Genomic DNA, 25,000 nt, shown 5'->3' on the forward strand with positions numbered 1-25,000 from the left:
AATTCCTTAAATAATCACTGGTTTGAAGTGAATTCATTCACTCCAGTTATTCCTGACTTTCTGTTCTAATGATGGCTTTTTTCATTCTCTTTTTTCTCTTCATTATGTTACTATTACTAGCACTACTGCTATTATACTGCTGTATAACAAAAAAAGTTCGGTGACACTTTTCTCACAGTCCTGAAACAATTTTCAGTCCAAAGATTAAAGAAAAGAAATATTGAGTGCCAGGCATTTGGAAAAGAGCCACCAGCAGGTGGGGTGGCTTCCCATGGGTCTTACAGAGAGACTGTAGGAGCACCTCTAGCCCAGGAAGAGGACTGGAGAGAGGGCCAGGAGAGTGGCTCAGAGTCCTTGGCCTTTGGGAAAGTATAATATTCTGTATGAAAAAGTTTTCTCTGCCTGTGAGAAGAAAGTTAGGTGCTCCCTTTCTCCTAACATTCAAAAGGTTTGGGGAAAATGGAATCAGAAATAGTAAAACTATCACCCTGATCACCCATGGAATGCTAGTGTGACTCTGGAATTTTCATGATGAGCACATTTTTTTTTATCGGAGCTTGACCTTTGTCCCTTGACAGTGGTCCAAAGGTGAATAGAAAGACCAGGCTTGCTTTCATTTGGAGTTTCCTGCAAGCTGCCTGCTTACTGGAGTTTCCCTTGACAGCAGGGAAGGATAGGATTATTATATAGCCTGCCCAGGAATAAAATGATGGGGAACACACAAAGCTATTAACTGTTCCATACTGCACAGAAAAGTTAGAGAAGTGGAGAGAAGCTGTAGGGCTGCCCGGAAGGTTGCCAGATCAAGTGAAGTTATGTACAACTAAAAGAATGGGTTGAATAGAGGTGAGGTTAAATGGTGACGTAGCTGCCCTTCCATGAAGTATAGGAGCCACGACATAAAGGAAATACTATAAACATCAAGACAATCATATTTACTATCTAAGTGGAGGTCATCACATAAGCCAATATGTCCAGTGGTAATACGAACCAAAATAAACCAGAGTGATGCCATGAAGCTTCCTCCATCACCAAGAGGTGATTAGAACCTTCTAGCCCTCAAACGCAGAGGAGTTGAGCTTTGCTAATAAAGAAACAGTATGCTGCCTCCACAATCATCTATACATATCTACTTCTTGAAAATCACCTACACTAATAAAAGAGAAAGATGCAAATTGACCGTACCTTCATGACACCCACCAGCCAATCAGGAGCAAGCATACCAATTAACCCAACAAAAAAGTGGTGGGTTAATTTGCATATGCAAGCGCTGAGCACTCTGGGCAGTGTGGGGAGGTGGAAAGGCAGCTCTGGGTGAGAATGAAGGCAGAAAGGCGGCTCTGGGCGAGGCGAAGGTGGTGCCGGCAGCCAGGGGAAGGAAGGCCCATTCTTGCACGAATCTTAGTGCATCAGGCTTCTATAGTCATTCTATAATTGGGAATATTCTAGTAGGCAAGGATGGAAAGCCCTATCATTAAGTTTACCATGTTACTTGGGTGGTGTGGATATGACAGGAAAACAAAACAAACAAATATACATTATCCCAAATCACTAGTATTAATGAGGAGAAAACAAAACAAATGATAAAGAAAAATATATTATGAAATATACGTGATACTGATTAGATATGGAAAAGATTAATATGGGGCATAATAATCATTCAAGAAAGCTTCATCGAGAGGGCGGGACTTGTTTGTGTATGGGGAAAGAAGCAGATTCTGCTTCACATGCAATAGATTCTAGGTGTGGACTCAAGTGTCTACCCAGCTGCTTGTATACTTGCCAGGTTTCCTTTTAAAGAAAAGCAAAGGGCACAAACAAAATAATAACTATTGTAAATAAAACAATATTATACAAAACAAAATTATCTGTTATTAAAAATATTCAAAAATCATATTTCATCACTCCCCTTGTATAGATGTCAAAGTAACATTTATCAAAATTTTACCTTCATAAATGTACCTGTACCTGTTTCTTTTCTATTTTCATAGTCAAATCCTTATTATTCTTTATTAAGATTGTAATATTACTAATAGAATTTTTAAATGTGTAATTTTTTGAGCAGCAATTCTTTTGAAACACACAGGTAATACATTAATACTCAGTTTCCTTAAATCACCCCCATTATTATCTAATTTTATAGTTAACAAAAAATAGGATTTGATTCAAATGTTAATTCATTGGTCCAAGGTTCTAAGTCTACAGATAATATTGATGTTAGAACTTAAAATTTTCTGTCTTAATCGAAAGCCCACCTTTTCATTTTTGCTTCTTTTGCAATTGTCTTCTAACCTATCTTTCTGCTGCCATTCTCTCCCATTTGTTCAACCTGTCTATAATAAACTCAGATAATGGGGACTATTAATAAAAAAAATAAGAATGCTAATGCTAAATCTTAATGTATTTCTGGCATTAATGTAAATATCCTCCAAGTGTTAGTACATTCATTCTAATCATTCGAACAACTCAAAATGGCTGTGTGTGTAATGTGGACACACACAGCCAATTTATTTTATTTTGAAGTTGGATAGATCGAGGCATAGAGTGATGCATATTTTTACCCAACAGCTAGTAATTACCTGAGCTGGAAGTCACATTCATGACACTTAATCTATGGCCTATCTTCTTAATCCAGTTCTGATAGTTTTTTTTGTTTTTTTTTTGCCAATATACCAAATGCCATAGGCTGATACATAAAAATCTCAGACACCTAGCTGAACCTTGCCTATTTTCAGACTTTGTATATCCCCTCGAAACAACTCCTCCAGGAACGTTATGCTCCTTAGAATAGTTCTATTCCTTAAATATTTTTTGGGACTTTTGCAATCAATAATCCTGCTACTTCCTGAAAAAAAAATTTCTGCCTAATATCTTATCATTAATTAATACACAACTTGGTGAAAACCTTTCCAGGTTTATAACTAATCTACAGAGTAAGGAGTAGGTAATATTTGCTTGCTTTTATGAATGAAGCACTGGGGCATGTCTGGGATCTAATATAATAAAAGGCTAATATGCAAATTGACCAAACGGCAAATGACTGGTCAGTATGACACACACTGATCACCCGGGGGGCACACACCCCCTGGTGATCAGTGCACTCCTACAGGGGGAGTCCCACTCAGCCAAAAGCCATGCTCACTCTGGCGAGCACAGTGGCGGTAGTGCTAAGAATGTCAGACTTCTGGCTTAGGCCTGCTCCTCACGGGGAGCAGCTTAAGCTGTCATTGGACATTCCTGGAGGGCTCCCAGACTGTGAGAGGGTGCAGACCTGGCTGAGGGACCCCCCACCCTGAGTGCACAAATTTCGTGCACCTGGCCTCTGGTTATAAAATGCCTTTTAAACAATATGTGAACTAGTAAAAACTGAGTTAGTTCAGCACTGATAGTTTTTTCTACCCTTAGTTATGTTGTTTCAAAGAACATTAAAGCATTTCATCTATTCTGATAACTGTGAGTGATTAGGTATTTGAGTAGAAACATTTCCTGCATTGATCAATTGAAAGTACTTCCCCAGGTATTAGCTCATTAATAATAAGGATCTCTCAGAATTCTGAAGTATGAGCCAGTGACCCCACTAATTCCATCTATGGATTACCACATTTAGAATGGTAAGATTATAACTATATATGAAAATGTCTAGCCATGCTTTTGAAAGATTGCATGGTATTAAAAAAAAAAAGGCTTCTAAATCTTTGTAAAGAAAGCTGCAAACTGAAGATAATTTCTTTTTTTCTTTGACATTTTTCATCTTTAATGCTGTATTCTTTCAACTAAAACCATGCAAGGGATTAGGTTCAAGTACAGAAATATAAAAATGAATTTGCAAAAATCATTTCACTTCTAAGTAGAAATTGAAGTTTTCCATAGACACGTTCAATATTGAAGAATAGAGTTTCCTTGATTGAAGCAAATACTAATTGAACTATATCTAAATAAGGTATTTTCATTATATAATATAAGCTTTCATTTACATTAATATTACAACTCTTATAAATGAGTGTTTCTATATTACTACTTTTACCTGTTTCTTCTCAAGTTTGCCAAAACTGCACTTAGTTGTTTATAGTGGCCTCCTCCAGTTGTTCTGTCCATGTCTGCACTACCTTACTTCCCTTTCCCCAGGAAACACCTGGTAAAACCTACTCAAAGTTAATTCTTCACATAATGCTTACAAGATGGACATGTTTATATATATATATAATTATATATATATATAATTATTATGTGATACTTTTTTAAAAAATATATTTTTATTGATTTTTTACAGAGAGGAAGGTAGAGGGATAGAGAGTTAGAAATATCAATGAGAGAGGGACATCGATCAGCCACCTCCTGCACACCCCCTACTGGGGATGTGACCCCAACCAAGGTACATGCCCTTGACCGGAATCGAACCTGGGACCTTTCAGTCTGCAGGCCGATGCTCTATCCACTGAGCCAAACCAGTTTCGGCCTGCGATACATTCTTAATACATTTTCTAATTTCACAAATTTCCCACACTTGAAAAATAATGAAAATATTATAAGACTGTGTAAAGTAAAAAGTGAACATTTCACCCCATACTCGTATTCTCAATGATTACTCTTTTTCTTAGTGATTACTCTGGGTCTCTCCTGACCTTTGCCATGGCACACACACATATAAATTTATTTACATAATTTAAGAAAGAATTTTGTTTATGACTTCAAGCAACCTGAATTATTTATAACCTGAAATGTATCATATTAATCTTGGTTAGAATATACAATTCTGCCATTTCTTATCATTGCCTACTCTGACCATGATCAAATTTATTTAACCTCTTCTTTACTAATGAGCATTTGTTTCAAATAATTTCTTATTACAAATAATGCTGAATAGAGAATTCTTGTTCCAAAATAGTTACACATATACATAATGTAAAATTGTTAGAAAGTGCTTCTTAAAAGTAGAAATTCTAATTGAGGCAGATTTTTAAATTTACAAATTGCCTATGAAACATTTATTTCAATTGATATTTTCACCAACAATATGAGAATGTCCTTTTTCTGACATTTTTGCCAACACTCCATGTTGTCTACCGTGCTGTCTAAATGACTAAATTAGAACATATAAAACCGAGTGTAGGATTACGATGGACCACAGTTCTGCAATAGTGGTACCATTGACCAAAATTTTGGACTGATATTTTGTAGCAGTGGTCCTGTACATTATAGGGAGTTTAGCAGAATCTCTGGCTTCTTTTCACCAGATGCCAGTAGCACCACCACCATTATCTGTATATGACAACCCAAAATGCCTCCAGGCACACCAAATGTTCCATGGGGGACAATGTCCCCATTTCTATTCATTGGAAACCACTAATTTAAACTTTGATATTAAGTCTCATATAAAAGTTTATTTTGCCGCATGCTTTAAATGGCATAAATATTTTAAAAAGAATTAAAATTATTGTTTGGGTAATGTCTTTTAGATGACCCCACTGAAGCTATATAGAAACCCTACCCACTATAAACTTTAATGGTTGTGGATAACAGCATTAACATTTTGATTACATGTTTTAATTTAATGACATCATATTTGTTAGGTGCATCTTTTCATGACCTCTGTAGTTTAAGGTGCTTTAATATTCTAACCTTTCTTCCAGATTATGCATTACTAAACATTTTAGTACTTGTAACATCTTGCTACTTTTTCATATTCTGACCTTCTTGAAACAATAGGTAGCTGGGATTTTAAAAGAAAAAGTGGAGTTTAAAAACATCTTAAATAATGCAGTGGTAACGTTTTCAATGTATTCCCATACATGGGAATTATATTCTTACTGGAAATACCTTCACAGATAATCTCCTTGGGACTCATATTAAATATTTTATAAAAATTTAATAACTTCACATAAATTAGAGATTAAAAAATAAGAAAATATTCCTTAGATTTCCCAAACCCTATTAGAAACAACTAGCCATGATGAAGTTCATCACTGATATTTTTTATAATCATAGCTTTAGAGTGAAAGGTGCTGTATGATGAAAGGGAAACTATGGATATTGATAGAGCTTAGAATTGTTAGAATTGATAGAGCTTAGGATTCTAAGGGCTATTGATAGTCCTTAGAATTGTTCTTCACTTTACATTTGTATAATCTTCTAATTGTTACAAAACCCTTTAACATCTTAGTTAATCCTCACAAACGTCAGTAGTACATCAAAACAAAAATAGTAATAGTATTTTGTAAGAGATAACTTTTTTATTTTCACTAGATTTCATGACTATAATTTTGACTAATGAATTTATACACTGAGTGGCCAGATTATTATGATCTCTGAATACATAATAATCTGGCCACTCAGTGTATTTGTATCTCAAATTGGTACCAAAAGAATTCTAGACTTTTGCTGGAGATCAACCACCTATTTGGCCTGAGCTTTCTATCAGCAAGTGCAAAGGGGAAAACTGATCAGATGCATGATTTATAGTAGGGGTGTCGAACTCAATCAGAGAAGGGGCCAAAATCTAAAATCCAGCCTAAATCGCGGGCCGAATGGTTTACTGAACAGTCATAAACTGTCATTGTGATGGAAACGCAGCGGAGTGCAGTGATGACAGCGCGGTGCGGGCCACATTGCAAGGCCTGGCGGGACGGATTTGGCCCGCGGGCCTTGTGTTTGACATATGTGATTTATAGTATCGTTGATATCAAATAAATGAGGTACCCAAGAGAAGTACACTGAGTGGCCATATTATTATGTGTTCACAGATCATAATAATCTGGCCACTCAGTGTATATACCAATGGGTGTCCTACTATTTATGGCTTTTTAAAGAATTGTATTAATTCCATGAGAAGATCTGGTTACACTCAAGCAAAATGTGTATTCTTAAGTAGCTAATAGATAAAACCTCCAAGCTTCTATTCATTTAGAACTTATAAAAACCCTTAAATTTGGCCAAGAGCACAGGGCCTTATACTTGTGATCATCCTCCCAGCATAAGTGTCCTTGCCCACGCTGATCTTCAAGAAGAGTGAGCAAAGTCTTCTTTGAATCAGTATTTATTAACATTTGCAGAGCACTTATCCTAGACATCTGAAAATATTTAATATTCTCTATATTTATTATATCCCTCTATTTCCTGCAGTATTTCCTGTAAAATATAAATTACTTATTTTGAGAGAATGGACTATCTGTGTGGCTCTGTCTTGATTTCCATTTCTCATAAGAAAATATTGTGTCTATTACAGGGCTTCCCAAGAAAAGAATATTTAAAATTTCTTCTGATGAAAAAAATATTCCTCCTGATGGTATTAGATAGAAAATTTAAAAATCCAAGTTGTTCAGTGTTAGGGCACATCATTTAGTCAGTACAGTTCAATTCACACTATTTCAGTAAGAACCACCATTTTATCTGTATTTTAATTAATCAGAAACTGAGGCTTGGAGTGCTTAAGCAATTTACTCAGGATCATGCAGCTACTAACAGGTCAAGACAAGCTCAGTGATTTGCAAATTCTCATTCTGTGCTGGTTCACTACCATATAGCCTTTCCTCTCCCCACACACAGGAGACTGAAGGGAATATCTTTGTTAGGTCCACGAAACACTTGTTCCTATCTTCTGAATTCCACAAATGAGTTTTGAGAGACCGGGCAACCACAGACCTTCTAAAAGTTATTTATAAACTTTAAATTCTTAGTTTTACTTAGCAAACATGTCAGAATAAATTACTTTCCAGCTTACTGAAAATGAGGAACTCTTGAATTTTTCTTCCCTCATTTTGTATCTCTTTCTCTAAATACTTGTCAAGACTATCCCACAACTAAACAGAATATCCCATCTAAAATCCTGTCTGCATCAGATTATAGATCATGGGATATGCACATTGGATGTTTTTTGTATTTAAATTGATAGGTATCATCAAGCAATTTCCAATGCCCTGTATAACATTTAATTGCTCAAATCCTTTTAAAATTTTTTTCCCTAAGAAATAAAAAGCTAAAAGGTGAATTAAAAGCTTCATCCATTTAAATTGTCCTTAATTTTATATTTCTAATGAACAGTTATTTTTTCTGAGGGTAGGGGGGGGGGGGAGAAAGTATGTGTTTTTTGGAATCTTTGAAAAATTTTTATGATTTTTTATAATTAATATTAACCTATTCATATGGGTAGTATTCAATCAAAATAAAAGTTCAGGTAGTATAAAAAGAAAAAAAAAACTAGGGGAAAATAGATACAACATTTTGAATATTTCAGAATATTTGTTAAGTATTAAAGTCCCAAGTGAGGCTGTGCTAGTAAGTAAGGGGGGTAAATGGAGAAACCTTGTTCTCAAAAAACATCCCAAGGAGTCATGTGCAAGTAGCTGTAAGACAATATATCGACAAGTTTGAAGCAATATTTTGGAAAAACAAAGCTGAACATTTATTCAGCCCTATTTACATGTTTCTTGACTTTACATTGTTCTTGGGGTCAAGTCTAAAACTTTTAATAAAGCTATGATAAGAATTATGTTAGTTTATTATCAAACTTGGGACATTTTGAGAGTGATAGTAGGTGATAAAAGTACTTGAAACTGATTTCATTGTATTGATGGAACATTTCATTCAAAAATCTATTTTGAAATAATTTTTCCTACAATGTAAAAATTATCTGGAATAGAGTACTGTATGCCTAATAATGACAGCATTTGTAACCTTCCTTCCATTGCTCCCTGACACAGAGGAGGTAGCTGTCCCTAACCACTAAGTGTATTTGAACGCAAGCTGGTGCTCACACCATATCTGGATAGAGTCTGGAAAGAGAAGTGAGATATCACTGATTATCTTTCACATTTCAACATGTGAAAGTTGGAATGATCACTGCACATGTGAGTCCCACACAGTCACTAAAACACTGCAGGAACTGGAAGTGGAGCTTACCAAACATACCTGAGCTTGTCTAAGATGTAAGCAGATTTAAAAACTCAGATAAATGCTGACCTGAACAGAACACAGGACAGCAGACATGAAAAATACTGGCCCTGGCAAATAGGGATAAGGTGGACACTCTACCTTTGAGGCACCTATGTTCTGGCACCTGCTGCTCAACCTCGTCTCACAAGACAGTCCCATAGACCTTTGCAGCTTAATCACACTGGCTGCTTCACAGCTTCTCAGAGGTTCCATGTACCTTCCATGTCAGCACCTCTGCACCAAAACACTCCCTGTGGCTTCCCTCTAGCTACCCTTTTATTCAGTTAACACCTATTTGACTTTCAGATATTAATTCAAACTATACTTCCAGAAGAAGTCCTACAGACTCAGCTCACTAGTCCAGATATTTTTGTCACATGCCTTCATAAAAACTCATTATTTTCTTTGGAATACTTTCCTCAATGTAAAATGACACATGTTAGTGTGAATCACTCATTAATAACCGATTCATATCTGTCTTCTCCAGGAGACTAAGTGCTGTCAGAGCAAAACCTTATGGAATTTTTCTCACCATATTATCCTTGAGTTTTATCAGGTAGTAATCACTCAAGTAATATTGTTGAATTAATAAATAAATGATACAAGCACAGTAGTTAGTCAAAAGTGTCAATTTCTTTCCCCAAAAGAAATTTAAACAAATCATCATGGAAATGAGATTTTCTTGAGAAGACTTCACATAAGAAATAACACAGGAACCATTCTTTATAGTCTATCACCCTTTATCTCTTCCCCCCCTTCTTAGGAATGATTGCTCTATCATCTATCTATCATTATCTGACCATCTATCTACCTACCTACCTACCTACCTATCTATATCCACCTATCTATCTAGCACATGTGTCAAACACAAGGCCCGCGGGCCAAATCCGTCCCACCAGGCCTTGCAATGTGGCCCGCACTGCACTCCGCTGCGTTTCCATCACAATGACAGTTTATGACTGTTCAGTAAACCATTCGGCCCACGATTTAGGCTGGATTTTAGATTTTGGCCCCTTCTCTGATTGAGTTCGACACCCCTAACATGCTTTCACTAGGAATTTAATTGGCATTTTATGTTTAACTGAATAAAATCAGATCTTGGCCAAATAATGGCAGAGGTTTTCAAAAACAATATAATTGTCAAAAATCCCACACCAGGGGTTCTTTCTGTGCACTGGATTTCTAATATGTAAATGAAGAGCACGATGCCAACTCTATATACACTGCTACTATTTTAAAAAGAAATTAAAATTGAAAGAATAAAAGTAGCCTTTAAATGTTGAAAATAAAATTTTTAATAATTTAGGGAACAATTAGGTCTCTTGCATTTTCATCTTTTTAATTAGTAACAACTTTAGTACAATTTAAACTTAATTGTGCAATTTCTATCTCAGATGCTGAATAACAATAAAATAGTGCATATTTTTTTTTATAAAATTAGTTAATTTTTGCAAACCTCTGTCTTCATTTTATACCATATATATACTGTATAAGGAACATTTTTCCTGCTTATGTTAACAAAAGATTTTATGACTCAGTTTTCATTATGGCATTAAATCAAACAATTGCTGGAAATACTCTTCACATATTGTTTTTCTCCTTTACCTTTGTTCCTTTTCTATTATCTTTCTATGACTTATAACCATCTAGAGTTAAAATCACCTATAAAAATAAGCCCATGACATTCACTTAGATGCATGAAGGTCATTTAACCCTTCATTTTTATAAATTTTTAGTTCTCTCTACCTTTTGATTCTGTTTTAGAGACCAATAAATTATTTTTAAATACTAAAAAATATCAGCTATTAATATATTCTAATGCAAACAAGTTAAAAAGAGGCAGTGTAAATATTTTAATGTCTAAGATGATTAAATATTGGAATAAAATCTATTATAAACTAGAGAAATTATTTAGCTATTCATACATCAATAAATGTATAATTTTTATCTTGAAAATTATATACATATACAACTTTGCTAATATTTTATGCACATTACATTATACATTATGCAAGGTAGGGCAAATGTAGGTTTATAGTTGTGAGTAATCAAAACACAAATTTCTTATACTATTATTTATTAATTATTGTATTCTTTTCCATCTGAACAACTGTCAACCTGCTTTTGTTCAACCCTATATATAATGTATCCAATATATTATAAAACACTTGAAAATATAATATAAAAGATTAAAGATGTAATGACAATATTTAAATATGTTAAACATGGTCCTCACTAAAATATCATTTTATTTTTTAACAAAGTACTAATTATATTTTTAACCCAGCAATCCTAAGGTCTAGCCCTAAGTTCAGTTTATTTTAATACTTAATGGTTATCAGAGCAGAAACCTTACAAAGATACATTAAATATGTGCTTTAGTATGACTGGATGGTATACATACAACACTGACTCTGTTCTATAATAATTTCTTCAAACCTTCAATAATGTTCCCTAATTGCACTTTTATTATTGAAAATATATATTTAAATTTATAAAGAAAATTTATTTGTGCCATAATATTTTCTATGTATTGTTTCAGTTAACTTCATCATAAAGAACAGAACATTTCTTTAATGGTACATGACATTTTTAAACTCTCACTATTATGTAGAAAACATTAAAAGGAACTTCAAAACATGTATCATTGACTTTAAAAAATTATGTTTACTTGATATACATAAATTATGTTTACTTGATATGATTGAAAGCTGTGAATCTAAATGCATATTTCAAATATCCCTTTTAATAATTTAAATTTTTAAACAACATTTTATTAAATCTGATTAGATCTTCATGGATTTTAACCTGGCTGACTAACATGGATTTGCAAACCCGCTGGCAAATAACTCACTCTAAGAGTAGGAAAAATGTCAGTTTTGTCATTTTCTCATTTGAATATTCATCAGTATGAATTTTAACCCACAGTGCACTTGGTGACATCTTGAGTCTTATTTTTGGCTTTTATCTTATATGTGACTCTAACTTGCTTGACATGTTAAAAGCAAGGCTACAAAGTGTCATCTTTATCTTAAGTAGTAAACCTTAATGTTCTCTTTAGAAAAATATCAGTGGGAATTCTTCTATGTTCTTCCTGTGCCCCAATAGATCATTGTGGCATTGCACTTTGGAGTCCTCTGGCATGAACCTAGTAACCATATTCAAAAGCTAAGGGATAGAAAGCTCTGTTTTTCACCAGCACAGGGAGAATTACCACCTTCTTAGGTCCTTTACCACAGAGAACAATGAGGACAGGTATCTTCTTTGGGGATTGCTGGCATAACATACTAAGTCCTGTTCAGTTAACAAGATCTTCAACACTGTTATCTGAAGTTCAATGAACCCTGATGCCAGTTAACTAACCACATCCCTACTCGTTAATGTTTTACTCTTCTATACTTAACCATTTCTAAAATGAAGTAACATTTTAGAAATGGTTAAGTATAGAAGAGTAAAACATTAATGTATAAACAGTTAAATTATTGAATGTATAAACAGCTAAATTATTGAAATTTTAGATGTCCAATTAACTTCTCTTTATTAGTCCTTTATTTGTGCTTTGCTAGTTTTGTAAAGTTCTTGGGAGTATAAACTCTGGAACCTGTCGACTTTGTATGAATTTTGGCTTGGCTACTTCCTAACCATATCATCTTAGCCAAGTTATTTACCTCTCTATGCGTCTGTTTCCATAAATGTTAAATAAATGTAACGATAATGATAAGAATACTTACCCCATTAAGTTGGTGTGACGATTAAATGAATTAAAAAAATAGAGGAGGCTTGGCATATAAAAAACACTCTTTTGTTTTAGAATAACTATCCATCCAGTCATATACCCCAGTGGTCAATGGGCAGTGAAAGAACACTGCTGTCTTCTAAAGTGTAAACCTCAAGGTATTAGTGAAATATCATGAGTACTGTTATTCCCAGAGTAATTTATAAAAGATGTTCTTACCATATTTAGAGCCTACTTAAATACATTTGTTATATTTTCAGGTTGTTTCAGATGTTTCAATGTTTCAGATTACTCTTACTATGTGTATTTTTTTCATATAATTGTAGACCTCACTCCCATGTATCTGTGGTCTTCTCTCTACTGAGCCTGGTGGTAATAACCTGAGCAGAGGAGTATCCTTTAGCTCTGTGGATACTCCCAAGGATGCTGAGTCCCAAGCTTAGGGAATGTTAATAAGATGAGGTTTGGAGGAATGCTTCCTAGCAGTGTCATATAGAGAAAAAAGTGATCCCATTCTCTAATCCTGACCATAGATCGACAAAAACTGTGGCATTATACTTCGTACATCTTTGTTAAACTTATATTAACACCATTTTACATCTAAGCCTTGAAAATTTTATTTCCAACTATCACTTTATTAACCGTCACTTGCTAGCACAGCTTCACCATGCACAGGCAGAGTTCTGTCAAATGTGGGTGTATTCTTTACTCAAACCTTTTAGATGTGATTTCATCTGTTATATACTTTGAGAATATTTTATCAGTCTCAGTACACATGTTCCACAGCAGTTGCCATGTCTGAAAATGTATCCATTCTTCCTTTGAGATCTTTTTTCAAACAGTTATGGATCAGGCTATCAGGAGAGGGTGATATCCTTGGGATTTTCTACTTAGAAGCCAGTGTCAGAATAGGAGAAGAATCAGATGTAAAAATCAATGGAAAGCTATGAAGTTAATGGTTGCCACACAAAACAGAAGGTGGCCAGCTAATTTGCATAATGTTTGCCATACAAAACACAGTGTGACCAGTTAAATTGAATTTCAGATAAACAACAAATTGCTTAAAAACAATATGATGGTTATCTGAAATTCAAATTAACCGGGCAATCTGTATTTTTAGTTACTTATTTGGCAACCTGATGAGAACAGCCTATAAAGGAAGGTATTACAGACAAAAATAATTGACAAATACTTGAAATTCAAAATGCATTTCTAAATTCCTGGGAAGGAAGTCACTTATTAGTTAAAATTGATCTGGATCTTTTTACTTTAAGAAACATAGAAGCAGAATCCACAAATAGCAAAGAAGATTTTATATAATTGACTACTCACCAAATATCTAGGACATTAATAATAAATGAGTTATTGATATATAAATAAGCATTTATTTGAAACTGGATTTTAAATTTATATTTAAAAAATAGGAAACACTTAAGTATGGGGTATTTCACATGTATTTTTAACTCTGTATTAGTTTTCTATTGCTGTCTTTTATTTCTACAAACAGTGGCTTAAACAACACAAACATATTAGCTCACAGCACTGTAGGTCAAAAGTCTGGGTGTAATGTGGCTCAGCTAGTTTCCCTGCATAGTTGCATTAAACTAAAATCAAGGCATCCACCATTCTGGTAGCTCTAAGGGAGAATTTATTTTCATGCTTATTCAGGTCATTGGCCAAATTCACTTTCATGCAATTGATTTCCTGGCTGGCTGTTGGACAAGTGCCAATCTCAACTTGTAGAGTCTTCCACATTTCTTGGCTGCCTTTGTCTTCCGTCTTCTCTGACCTCTACTTCTGGCTCATCTCTCCTGCCTTCTCTTGTGCTGCACCTCAGGGAGTCTCTTCTGTCTTCCTCCATGGCCTTTAAGGGCTCACAGGTTTACACTGGGCCCAACAGGATGATGCCGGATACCTTTTTTATCTCAAAGTCCACAACCTTAATTTTATCTGCAAAATTCATTTTCCCATATTCACAGGGCCCAGACATTAGGGTGTGGACATTTTGGGGAGGCTGGGACATTATTCAGCTTAATACATACTCCAATGCAATGTGATTTGAATTGTAATTAAGCATGTACATGAATTCTTTTAATTGGGAAATAATAAAAAAAGGAAAACAGACAGAAGACAAAGCTCTACTTGATTCCAATCTAGCTAGTACAGAATTTTTTTTTTAACTAGAAGATTATTTTATTGAATTTTAAAGCTTACATTGAAAACTACTTAGTTGTCTCTGCTGGGGTCTAAGGATTGAGAAGAGACCATGTTTTTTCATGGTCTCTCAGAAGACCAGAAAAAAAACCCACCTTTTGTCCTTAGCAGATACAAATTTGTCTTGGGCCAGTTCATTTAAAGGCAATAAAACTACTTGAAAGGACACAGTACTTGTGATCATGACACATTCTTAAATGAACCAGATTCCTTTTGATATATATGAAAAATTAAAGCCGGGGTCTAAAAGTGCTGTAAGAGAAATTGTCTCATTCTTTTTGGTGAGATCTGACATCAGCATATAGATGGCTTCATCAATTATTGAGGAAAAGACTAAGAAAAGAAAAATGACTGATTGGGATGCTTCATTTTGAAGTCTGAATGTGAAGCCCTTGGGTTGAATGTACCTGTAGGTCGAAATCTTTCAGAATTAGCTCCTGTTCTCTCTGGCTCATCTCTTTAATTTTTTTTTTTTTTTTTAAATAAGGCACTTAAAATTTTTATCGCACTCTCTGAAACATCAGAACATGTGTGCCAAACTTTGAAGTAACCACATATGTCAATGAAGCTAAGGAACAGATTTCTTTACAGATAAATACCCTTAAGATGAAGCAAGGGGAATTATTTTACATTTAAAATATTACTTTTATTCTCAAGGGTTAACTTTTCATGACTTTGAATGACTTTTTCTTCACAGCTATTTTCATTCTCTTCTGTATTCTAAAGTGCAGCAATGAATTTCAGAGTTCTTATGTTTGCCATGTAATGTCCTTGTCTTGTTTATTCCTGGAAAAGTATTATGAACTTCTAGTTGACAAGCTAAAACTGTTCTTTTTTTAATTGAGACAAAGATGATAATGAATTACTTTGTTCATTTGCAACTCGTTAATTAGCTCCTGTGCTTTTGTGGCATTAACACCTAGAGATAAATAATAAGGAAATCACAACTAATAAAACTAGCACATGTATGTATAAACTAATGAGCAAAACTGGAAATAATTTTAAAGGCACCATTTTCTTAAGGTTAGTATTAATAATTTTCAAATATTTTTTTAAAATTATACATTCAAGTCAGTTATCAATGATGTAACTATTGCCTGTAGCATAGTGCTAATACAATAGTATTTTCCAACTATTTAACCTAAAAATGCAGATATTTCTGTATTCTCAAGTCATTACTTCTGAAACAATTGTAAACTATTTCTTATCAAAAATAATTTTAATTCTATATAATTTTGTTTTGAACTTTTGTTTTTATTTCATATCAGACCATTCATACTTATTTCATAAAACATTCCTCCCACCAAAATAAAAAAATAAAAAGAGAGAGAGACGTTTCCATACCATGTATAATGCAGACTTTCAACTTAATTTCTACCTCTAAGTAAATAAGACCATGTGCATTTAGGTGATATTAATTCTTTATTTACATTTAAAAATCTATTATAAAAGTGACTTAAATTAGCATCCTCTCCTATATAATAAAAGCCTAATATGCAAATTGTCCCCTCTGGTGGCCTTTCAATCAGTTCAACTGCTCACTATGACGTGTGCTGACCACCAGAAGGAAGCATGGAACATGATGGGTTTTGGTGACACTGTGCTGGCAGCAGGCAACAGTGGAGGTGCTGCCGGCCCCTGTGGGCCCTGACAAGAGCAGGACCATGGTGGGATGGTGGAGCAGGTGAGCAGGTGGTGCCAGGTCCAGGTGGGATGCCAGGTGGGGCTGCAGGGCTGTGAGGCTGGGGGTACGAGCTTAGGCCTGACCTCTGCAGGCTACCCCAAGGGACCCCTCCGGTATATATACTGGTGACCCGGTGCATGAAATTCCTGTGCCCTCTACCAGCCTGGGAGCCCTCAGGGGAAGTCTAATGGCTTAAAACTGCTTCCCATGCCACCAGACAGACATCCTTAGGGCTGCTGCTGCACTCACCAGCTGTGAGCCCTGCTTCTGTCTGAGGGCCATTCCCCCTGTTTTAGTGCACTGACCACCAGTGGCAGCTCCTGTAATGAGCTCTGCCCCCTGGTGGTTAGTGCATATCATAGTGACTGATAGTTCTCCATTGGGCCAAAACCAAATCTCCAACATCCCCCAAGGTGTCCCAGATTGTGAGAAGGTACAAGACAGGCCAAGGCACCCCACTGGTGCATGATCAGGGCAAGGGAGGTTGGCCAGCCGGGGAGGGACCTAGAGAGGGCTCCAGGGCATGTCCAGCCCATCTCATTCAATCCAAATCAGCCGGACACCAGCAGCAAGCTAACCTACAAGTAAGAGCATCTGCCCCCTGGTCATCAGTGCATGTCATAGTGAGTGGTTGAGCAGCCTTAGCATATAATTAACATTTAGGCTTTGATTGGTTGAATGGGCAACCAGACAATTAGTATATTATGATTTTATTATATAGGACATATAGCCTATCTAATAAAAGAGTAATATGCAAATTGACTGTCTCTCCAACACACAAGATGGTTGCCCCCATGTGGTTAAAGCTGGCTGTCCCCATTTGGACACAAGATGGCCATCACAAGATGGCCAGCAGTGGAGGGCAGTTGGGAAGGACCAGGTATGCAAGGGAGGGCAGTTGTGGGTGATCTGGCCTGCAACGGAGGGCAGTTGGGGGCAATCAAGCCTGCAGGAGAGAGCAGTTAGGTGTGACCAGGCCTACAGGGGAGGGCAGTTAGGGGTGAACAGGCCTGCAGGGGAGGGCAGTTAGGCATCAGTCAGGCTGGTAGGGGAGTAGTTAGGGGATGATCAGGCTGGCAGGCAGAAACAGTTAGGGACAATCAGGAAGGCAGGCAAGTAAGCAGTTGGGAGCCAGCAGTCCTGGATTGTGAGAGGGATGTCTGACTTCCCGTTTAGGCCTGATCCCTGGAAGATCATCTTTAAGCTGACTTACCAGTATTCTTACCAAAATTACTGACTGTGCAAGGGTGGGCACTGAAACTGTAGGTTAAGGCCTAGAAGAGGGCTCAGAAGAAACTAACAAACATTTAGTGGAGGAAAGTCTTTGTCAGTTTGCCAGTGACGAAGGCAAGGGAAGGACATGTTGGCATACAGAATCAGCATTGTTCGCATGGTAAAGAATACCATCATTCTCTACATTTCCATGGAATTGATCTCAGGTATGACTTATCATTTGTGTTCTAAATTTTCATGAAAGTACACGGGGAGGCAGTATGTGGAAAAGCAGCATTTAAGCAGAGGTAGTAAGGGAATTAGCTAGGAGAATATCTGAGCGCCCAGCAAATACAGTCACCCTCAAGGCATGCTCAGTGTGCTGGAGGAAGAACAAAAAATCCAATGTGATATGATCAGAAGGTGGAGTAGGACTTGCGGGAAGTGTTATATCCTTTCAGATCCTAGGGACAATTGTGAAATCTTCAGGTCTAACTCTGAGATGGAAAGCCATTCCAGGGTTCTGAATAGAGAAATGGTCTAACTTACATTTTATAGAGACCTGTCTTCTGTCATGAGAAGGGACTGTAGGAAAGCAAGCTAGAAGGAGAGACTGGTTAAAAGGCTTTTCTAAGCCCAGGGAGGCACGATGGTGGCCCTTTCAAGGGTAGGACTTGTGAAGATGGTGCGTGGTAGAGATATTCTAAATAGGAATTGAAGGTAGAGGTGAAGGGTTGACTGATAAATATGCCTGATCTGCCAGAAAGATGAGATAACTTTTTGCTTTTTTTACTTTTTTTTTTTTTGTGTGTGTGTGTGTATTGTTTTTGTTGTTGTTGTTGTTTTTGAGTCGGGCAAGATTGCAGCAAAAATAAGTTCCTTGAAGAAAGAATACTAGTTTTGGGTTTTGACAATTTAATCCAGGATGCCTATTAGATTTCTGAGTGGTGAGGTCAGACAGGACCTAACGATAGTATTTTGAGTCACAGGATGTGATCACCTGGGAAATGAGTGTACATAGGTAGGTCCAATGGCTGGGATCCAAAGTGCTCATTTATTTTCTGTTTTGCAATTCTTTTGGTTCTGCTCATTTGAGATTGGCTTAGAAATCAAAACATGAGGGTGTTTTCACCTGTATTCTTTGCAAGGCAAACAACTGCATGCACAAACTGAATAGTATTGAACTTTCCTACTGATTGTTCATCTTCTCCATTATACTGTGAGTTCCTTGAGGAAAAGCCCTACATTACTTTTTGTGTGATTACTGAGTAACATAATAAATAAAAACCTTTTGTATTTAAGATAAAATTCAAGCCAAACCGGTTTGGCTCAGTGGGTAGAGTTTCGGTCTGTGGACTGAAAGGTCCCAGGTTCAATTCCGGTCAAGGGCATGTACATTGGTTGCAGGCACATCCCTGGTAGAGGGTGTTCAGGAGGCAACTGGTCAATGTTTCTCTCTCATCGATGTTTCTAGCTCTCTATCCCTCTCCCTTTCTTTCTGTAAAAAAAATCAATAAAATATATATATTTTTAAAAAGATAAAATTCAAGAACTATCTCTGTCTCCCTGACCCACCTCCCTTCATGGGACTTTTCTCTGTGTTTACTACACCGCAGCCACTGCTGTTAATTACTTAAAGGCACATCACATTCTCAACTCTCTCGCTCCTCTTTGCTTTTTTCTATTTTTCTTCATAGAATGTATTTCTCCCCTCATTCTTGATCTGCTGATGCATTATAATTGATCAGGTACTAGTTTAAATGCTAAATCTTAAGATAGGTACTTCCAAAATCTTCTTTCTAATCCAGCCCCATCTTGTCACTCTTAACAGTCTAAATTTGTGACTTAACAGTACTTCTCACAATTTGTAGATTTCTAAGTATTTGTATGATTGTTTACTATCTTCTTCTTCATAAGTTTATGAGAACAAAGGACAACGTCTCTTTTGTTCATTAATATGTACCAGCTCTCACCACTATACCCGGCACTCAATGAACCTTTAGAAATGAAAATAAAAAGTTCCATATAATTATATTATTATCAATGTTGGTGGATAACACAATGTGTGATTATTTTCATTTCATAAGACCATAATACCTTTCGATAAACATGTTTAACCTCTTTTCTTTTACAATTGGAAAAATATGAGTTTATGGAATAGGAATTAGTCTCCTACTTATCCAGAAGCATCTGGTTTTACAAGTATGTAAATATTTTCCCTTTTGTACAGAAAAAAAAATGTACTCTTCAGAATGGGATCACCTATAGAGAATGTTCCATTTCTATTCTTTACCATATGATGTAGAAGAGTATGTCAAAACTGTATCAGTACTTCTGAGAAACCATAGCAGTATGAGCAACTATTTTTCAAACATATTTTATTGAAAACAGGAGTTTAAGAACTTTATTTAATGACCTTTATAAATTACTTCTGGAAAAATGATGCATTAGAGAATAATTTTTTATCACTTAAAGTTGTTTTGTGTTATAACTCTTCCTTTGTTGAGATAAGTTCAATATAAAAATCTTATAAAATGTATTTGAAGATTTTTAAGCCAATAATGTGTTGAATATATTATTTATACTAACAAAATTTTAATATTTTTATTATTTAAAAAATTGATATATCTGTAAAACTAAATACAGTCATTGTTTCCAAATTTATTTTTTAAAGCAATAGGTATAGAAACCTAGAAAATATAATACATCTCTTTTTTGTAAGTAGTAAAGATTATTTATAAAATTAAATTGTCATTTCAATTAGTTATTTGAGTATACAATTAGGTGAAACTGTCAACTAAATTTATTAAATATACTTTATCTTCTCTCTGCAATTGCTAAAGTTTTTTTTTCTTTGTATGGAAGCATTAATGTAATTAGAATTAATTAATTGTATAATTAGAAGTAATAAACATTTGGAAGCAGGAAAAAGGGATTAAACCTTATTTTTCTCAAGGACTTCTCCATGGAGCAATGACAACATAAAATTATCTGAGCCATTATATAACACTGCTTTTTATAACAATAATTATTCAATTTTATTTTGAGAAGCAATATAAAATGCCCTAAAATATGTCACAGAATCTTTCCATAACTGTGAGCTCTTGAATACTCGTGTAAAAATTAGCTGAAAATTAAAATATTGCACTTTGCTATTGTTATTACAAAATGGCTTTTTAAAATCTGTTGGATTAATAAAATATATTCAATAAAGAATTAATATACAAATTATTTCTATAATATTTAATATTTAAAATGTATTAATATGCTCATATTAATATAGATATTCATTTAAAATATATATCTCAATTAGACCTCTGATACTTTTAATAACAAAAACATAGGAATGCTAAATATTTATCAACAAAATGTATATATGCCTTCAAACAAACATTTCATTGATTGACATTTTAAAGTTTCTGAAGTTAAATCTAGGGAAATCAAATCTCAATATAAATATTAAAACAGATAGCTAGATGAACTATATAAAAGATAGTACATTCAAACATTTTCTAGCAATAGAAATTGAAAGTGTTTTGTTGAGTTTTCTAATTTCCTCTCAATTTTTCTTTTCATTTAAAGGGTTCACAGAATTATCACTAGCATGTCTCCTTAAAAAAACAAAACATGATTTAATGAACAAATATTTGATTTCTCAAGTGTTCATAAAGTTTTTCAAACCAAAATTTATCTAAATATGTATATTGATCATAATATTGGCAGCAGATGATACTCATCAATCTATAGATGTGATAATTAAATCTGAAGTTTCTTGAACAGGTTGCTTAGTCCAATTTGGTAAATTGTACTAATCACCATGTGTACTAACAATTTTCAGTGATATTGTAAAAATCAACCACAGATTTGTTTTGGCTAAATGCACCAGAGTATTTGCACTTTGTAATGCATATAAAAATGCCACAATTTCCTGGTTTCTGATTATTTGAAATCTTTACTATTTGTTTATTTCCTTTATATGCATATAATTTACTATGAAAATTATCTCCTTTGAAATTATTTTCTCAGGTTAATCTCTTGGCTTTTGGATTTATCATATACAAAGTTTTTCGTCACACTGCAGGGTTGAAACCAGAAGTTAGTTGCTATGAGAACATAAGGTAAATAAATGTTCCTTTGAGTCTACTTTTGTGTGTGTGTGTAATTAAAAACTTTAGTAACTTAAGGTACAAATAAGTTTTGAAAGGACAAATTTTGAATGATTTTTCATGCTTCCTTCCTCTACACTTAAAGTACTTTCTGTTAAGAAGCATTTAGTATGTTTAATAAGCCTACAATTACCACATGGTAAGTAAAACAATCTCTTCAAGCATACTTCTCTTTGAAAGAAAAGACAATGTCCATTTTAAGAAAAAGTGGGCCTAACTGATTTCTTTTTGCAAAACACTTCTCAAAGCTTCGTAACTGAGTTTCTTCCTTGTGTTTCCTAGTTTACATGAGGCCATGATTTTTCCTTTAAACCCTCTCTTTAACATTGATTTACTAAGAGTGTGAAAAAGTTTGTTTAGGGAAACTTCAGTTTATTATAGGGAGCATTAGACAAAACTGAATGTTTGGATTGCTTGGAAACACTACTGTAGTTTCATTACCTTGCACAAGATTTATAGTTAGGATTTAGCAAATGTTTGATTGGTTACATTCTTTTACTACTCACCATTCATAGTTTCACATAGTATGCTGATTTTAATGTTATGGAGTACACTGCTGAAACATCTTCTGCATAAAGAATACTTAGACTAAAAAGAAATGAAAAAATAATCATTAGTTGCCTCATTCTTAAGGCCATAAGCAGGATTGAATAGTGGTGTAACAAAAGTCATGGGATAAAGGCTAAAAATAAGTAAGAGGGAGAATGAACATGCATTATTTTTTTATTTTAATGAAATTAGTATTTTGACATGAATTTATTTGGAGGTAATGGTATTAGAAAAGCAATAAAATAAAATCTGATTTTATATTTTACTAAACTAGAAAGGAAAGTTTTCTTTGATGTCAGGTATATGTGCTGACCACAATTTGCATGGTATACTTTTTAAGATTTTTTTAAAGAAAATATTTCTTCACAAATATATGTGTTACCTTTGGGAATTACTGCAACATTAGATATGAAATCAAAGCACACAATATGCAGTACACCAGATAACAAATATTTTTATGATTTAAAAAAATCCTTGAAAACTTGTATATTTTAATAATGCTACCATGATTTTGGAAGCCCATCCTTGCCACAGTGCAGTAGCAGGCTCTCAAGGCTATCCCGTGTAACAGTGCAGAGTCTTTCTACTTCAAAATTGTTATTGGTTTTTGCAAGAGATTTCTCACTTATTCCACAAGCTATCAATAATTTCCCAAAGGATTTGAGGAAGCTGGGGATCTGAGGATACATAACTTTCTGAACTGGGTCATTTCAAACATGTTCTAGGTCTTGTGCCAGAGGAGCCCTTGCTCTCCTGTTCCTTCTTGGCACCACCTGGATCTTTGGGGTCCTTCATGTTGTACATGCATCCGTGGTGACAGCTTACCTCTTCACCATCAGCAATGCCTTCCAGGGAATGTTCATTTTCTTATTCCTGTGTGTTTTATCCAGAAAGGTAAGCAATTTGTTATGTTGGTCAACTCTATGATATATTCATAAAGCGTCAGTTACCAAATCGATAAACATCCTATTCTCAATAAAGGCATGACTGGTGCCTTTATTGCCTAAATGTAGTGCATTTTAGTATAAAAAAGGATCAGAACACCTACCTATTCTCAGAAAAAGATGCTTTTTATAAACTTGCTAGGACTATAAATATAGCTTACATTCATTTGAGCATATTCTCACAGATAATTAGAAGGCAGTAATAATTTGGAAAACATAACAATGTAAAGTGATTTGAAAATAATTTGATGTGATTATTGAAATTATATTTAATATTTCTCTCTCCCCTTTTGCTTTTCTTTAGATCCAGGAAGAATATTATAGGTTGTTCAAAAATGTCCCTTGTTGTTTTGGATGTTTAAGGTAAACAGAGGAAACTATGGATAATTATTGCTACACAAAACTAAAAAAGCCAAGCTGTGGATGGCCAATGCATGAAAGTGACTCAAACAAATGATCTAATTATTAATTACTAGATAATCAAATATTTTAAGTCAGTTTTTTCTGTTTACAGTGTAGGAACTGAATATAATAAGAGGTGAAATTATGTACCATGTAGCTATAATATACTTCCCGACATGACTTAGTTAGCTATGTCAAAAATAGTATTACAGATATTTGGAAAGTAATTGGTTTCTCAGGAGTGATATCACTGCGCCCAAGGATAGATTTTCTTTCTAACACAAGAAATATATGAATGTCCTGAAGGAAACCACTGGCTTGATATTTTATGACTCATGTTGACTTTAAAACTAGTCCCCTATCACCTTGGTAATGAGCTCTGTTACAGAAAGTGGAACATAAGAGAATAAAGGAGCAGAATATAAAATAGTAGAAAGGGAATGACTGTCATAACAATGGAATGTATTTTGAATGAACTTGGGTGTTTTTTGTAAACTACATGAGAAATTATAGAGATAAAATAAAGAATTGAATAAACACATCTTACTGTTTCGTGAATTGTTCTGAAAATAAATTTCTACTAAAATAACTTGCACCTAAAAAATAAAATAAAAATAACTTGCACCTGATTTGTTATATCATTTTCTTTTCCAATATTTCTAAAAACTGCACAGCTTCACAAAAGGAAGAAAACACACATTTCTGTTCTGTTTTTATATTAACATTAGAATGAGGCATATGCTATTTCTATACTTACTTCACAGATTGTAACTTCAAATGCTCAATCAGTAATGCACAAATGTGTCAAAATATAGTATTGTTCATGCCTGTACATAAAGCTGAAGCTTTCTATTCTGTGACCTTCAGTGTTTGTATTTTTCACTGGTATATTGGAGTTCCTTATTTGTTTAATTTCAAAAAATATTATAGTTTACATTGCAATATTCCCTTTTAACTTACTGTTTTTAAAAGGGCATTGTAAGTAGGGAAGTATTCATAAAGTGAATTGCTTTTTTTCTGTTCAGAAAAGTACACACTTCAAAGTGTTATTTATGACAAAGAAATCACTAAGAACTTTCGAAATTTTCACAGTGGATCTATTTTCTGACAGTTTTCCACTATCTATTAAAGCATATCTGTTTAAATGTACTGCTGATATCTATCC

General features: G+C 34.5%; 1 protein-coding gene across 2 annotated transcripts in view; it reads left to right on the plus strand.

The window, feature by feature from the left end:
* Positions 1-24,520, plus strand: part of ADGRL4 (adhesion G protein-coupled receptor L4) — a 112,991-nt gene extending 88,471 nt beyond the window's left edge. For both annotated transcript variants that reach the window (XM_036446672.2, XM_036446674.1), the window contains 3 exons: positions 21,801-21,892; positions 23,215-23,383; positions 23,738-24,520. In XM_036446672.2, coding sequence (XP_036302565.1) covers positions 21,801-21,892; positions 23,215-23,383; positions 23,738-23,800 — 324 coding nt within the window. In that variant the 3' untranslated portion in view covers positions 23,801-24,520. The remainder of the gene's footprint in view (positions 1-21,800; positions 21,893-23,214; positions 23,384-23,737) is intronic.
* The last annotated feature ends 480 nt before the right edge of the window (positions 24,521-25,000 follow it).

This window comes from Pipistrellus kuhlii, unplaced genomic scaffold (genome assembly GCF_014108245.1).
Source record: "Pipistrellus kuhlii isolate mPipKuh1 unplaced genomic scaffold, mPipKuh1.p scaffold_m20_p_2, whole genome shotgun sequence".
NCBI classification, from domain to species: domain Eukaryota; kingdom Metazoa; phylum Chordata; class Mammalia; order Chiroptera; family Vespertilionidae; genus Pipistrellus; species Pipistrellus kuhlii.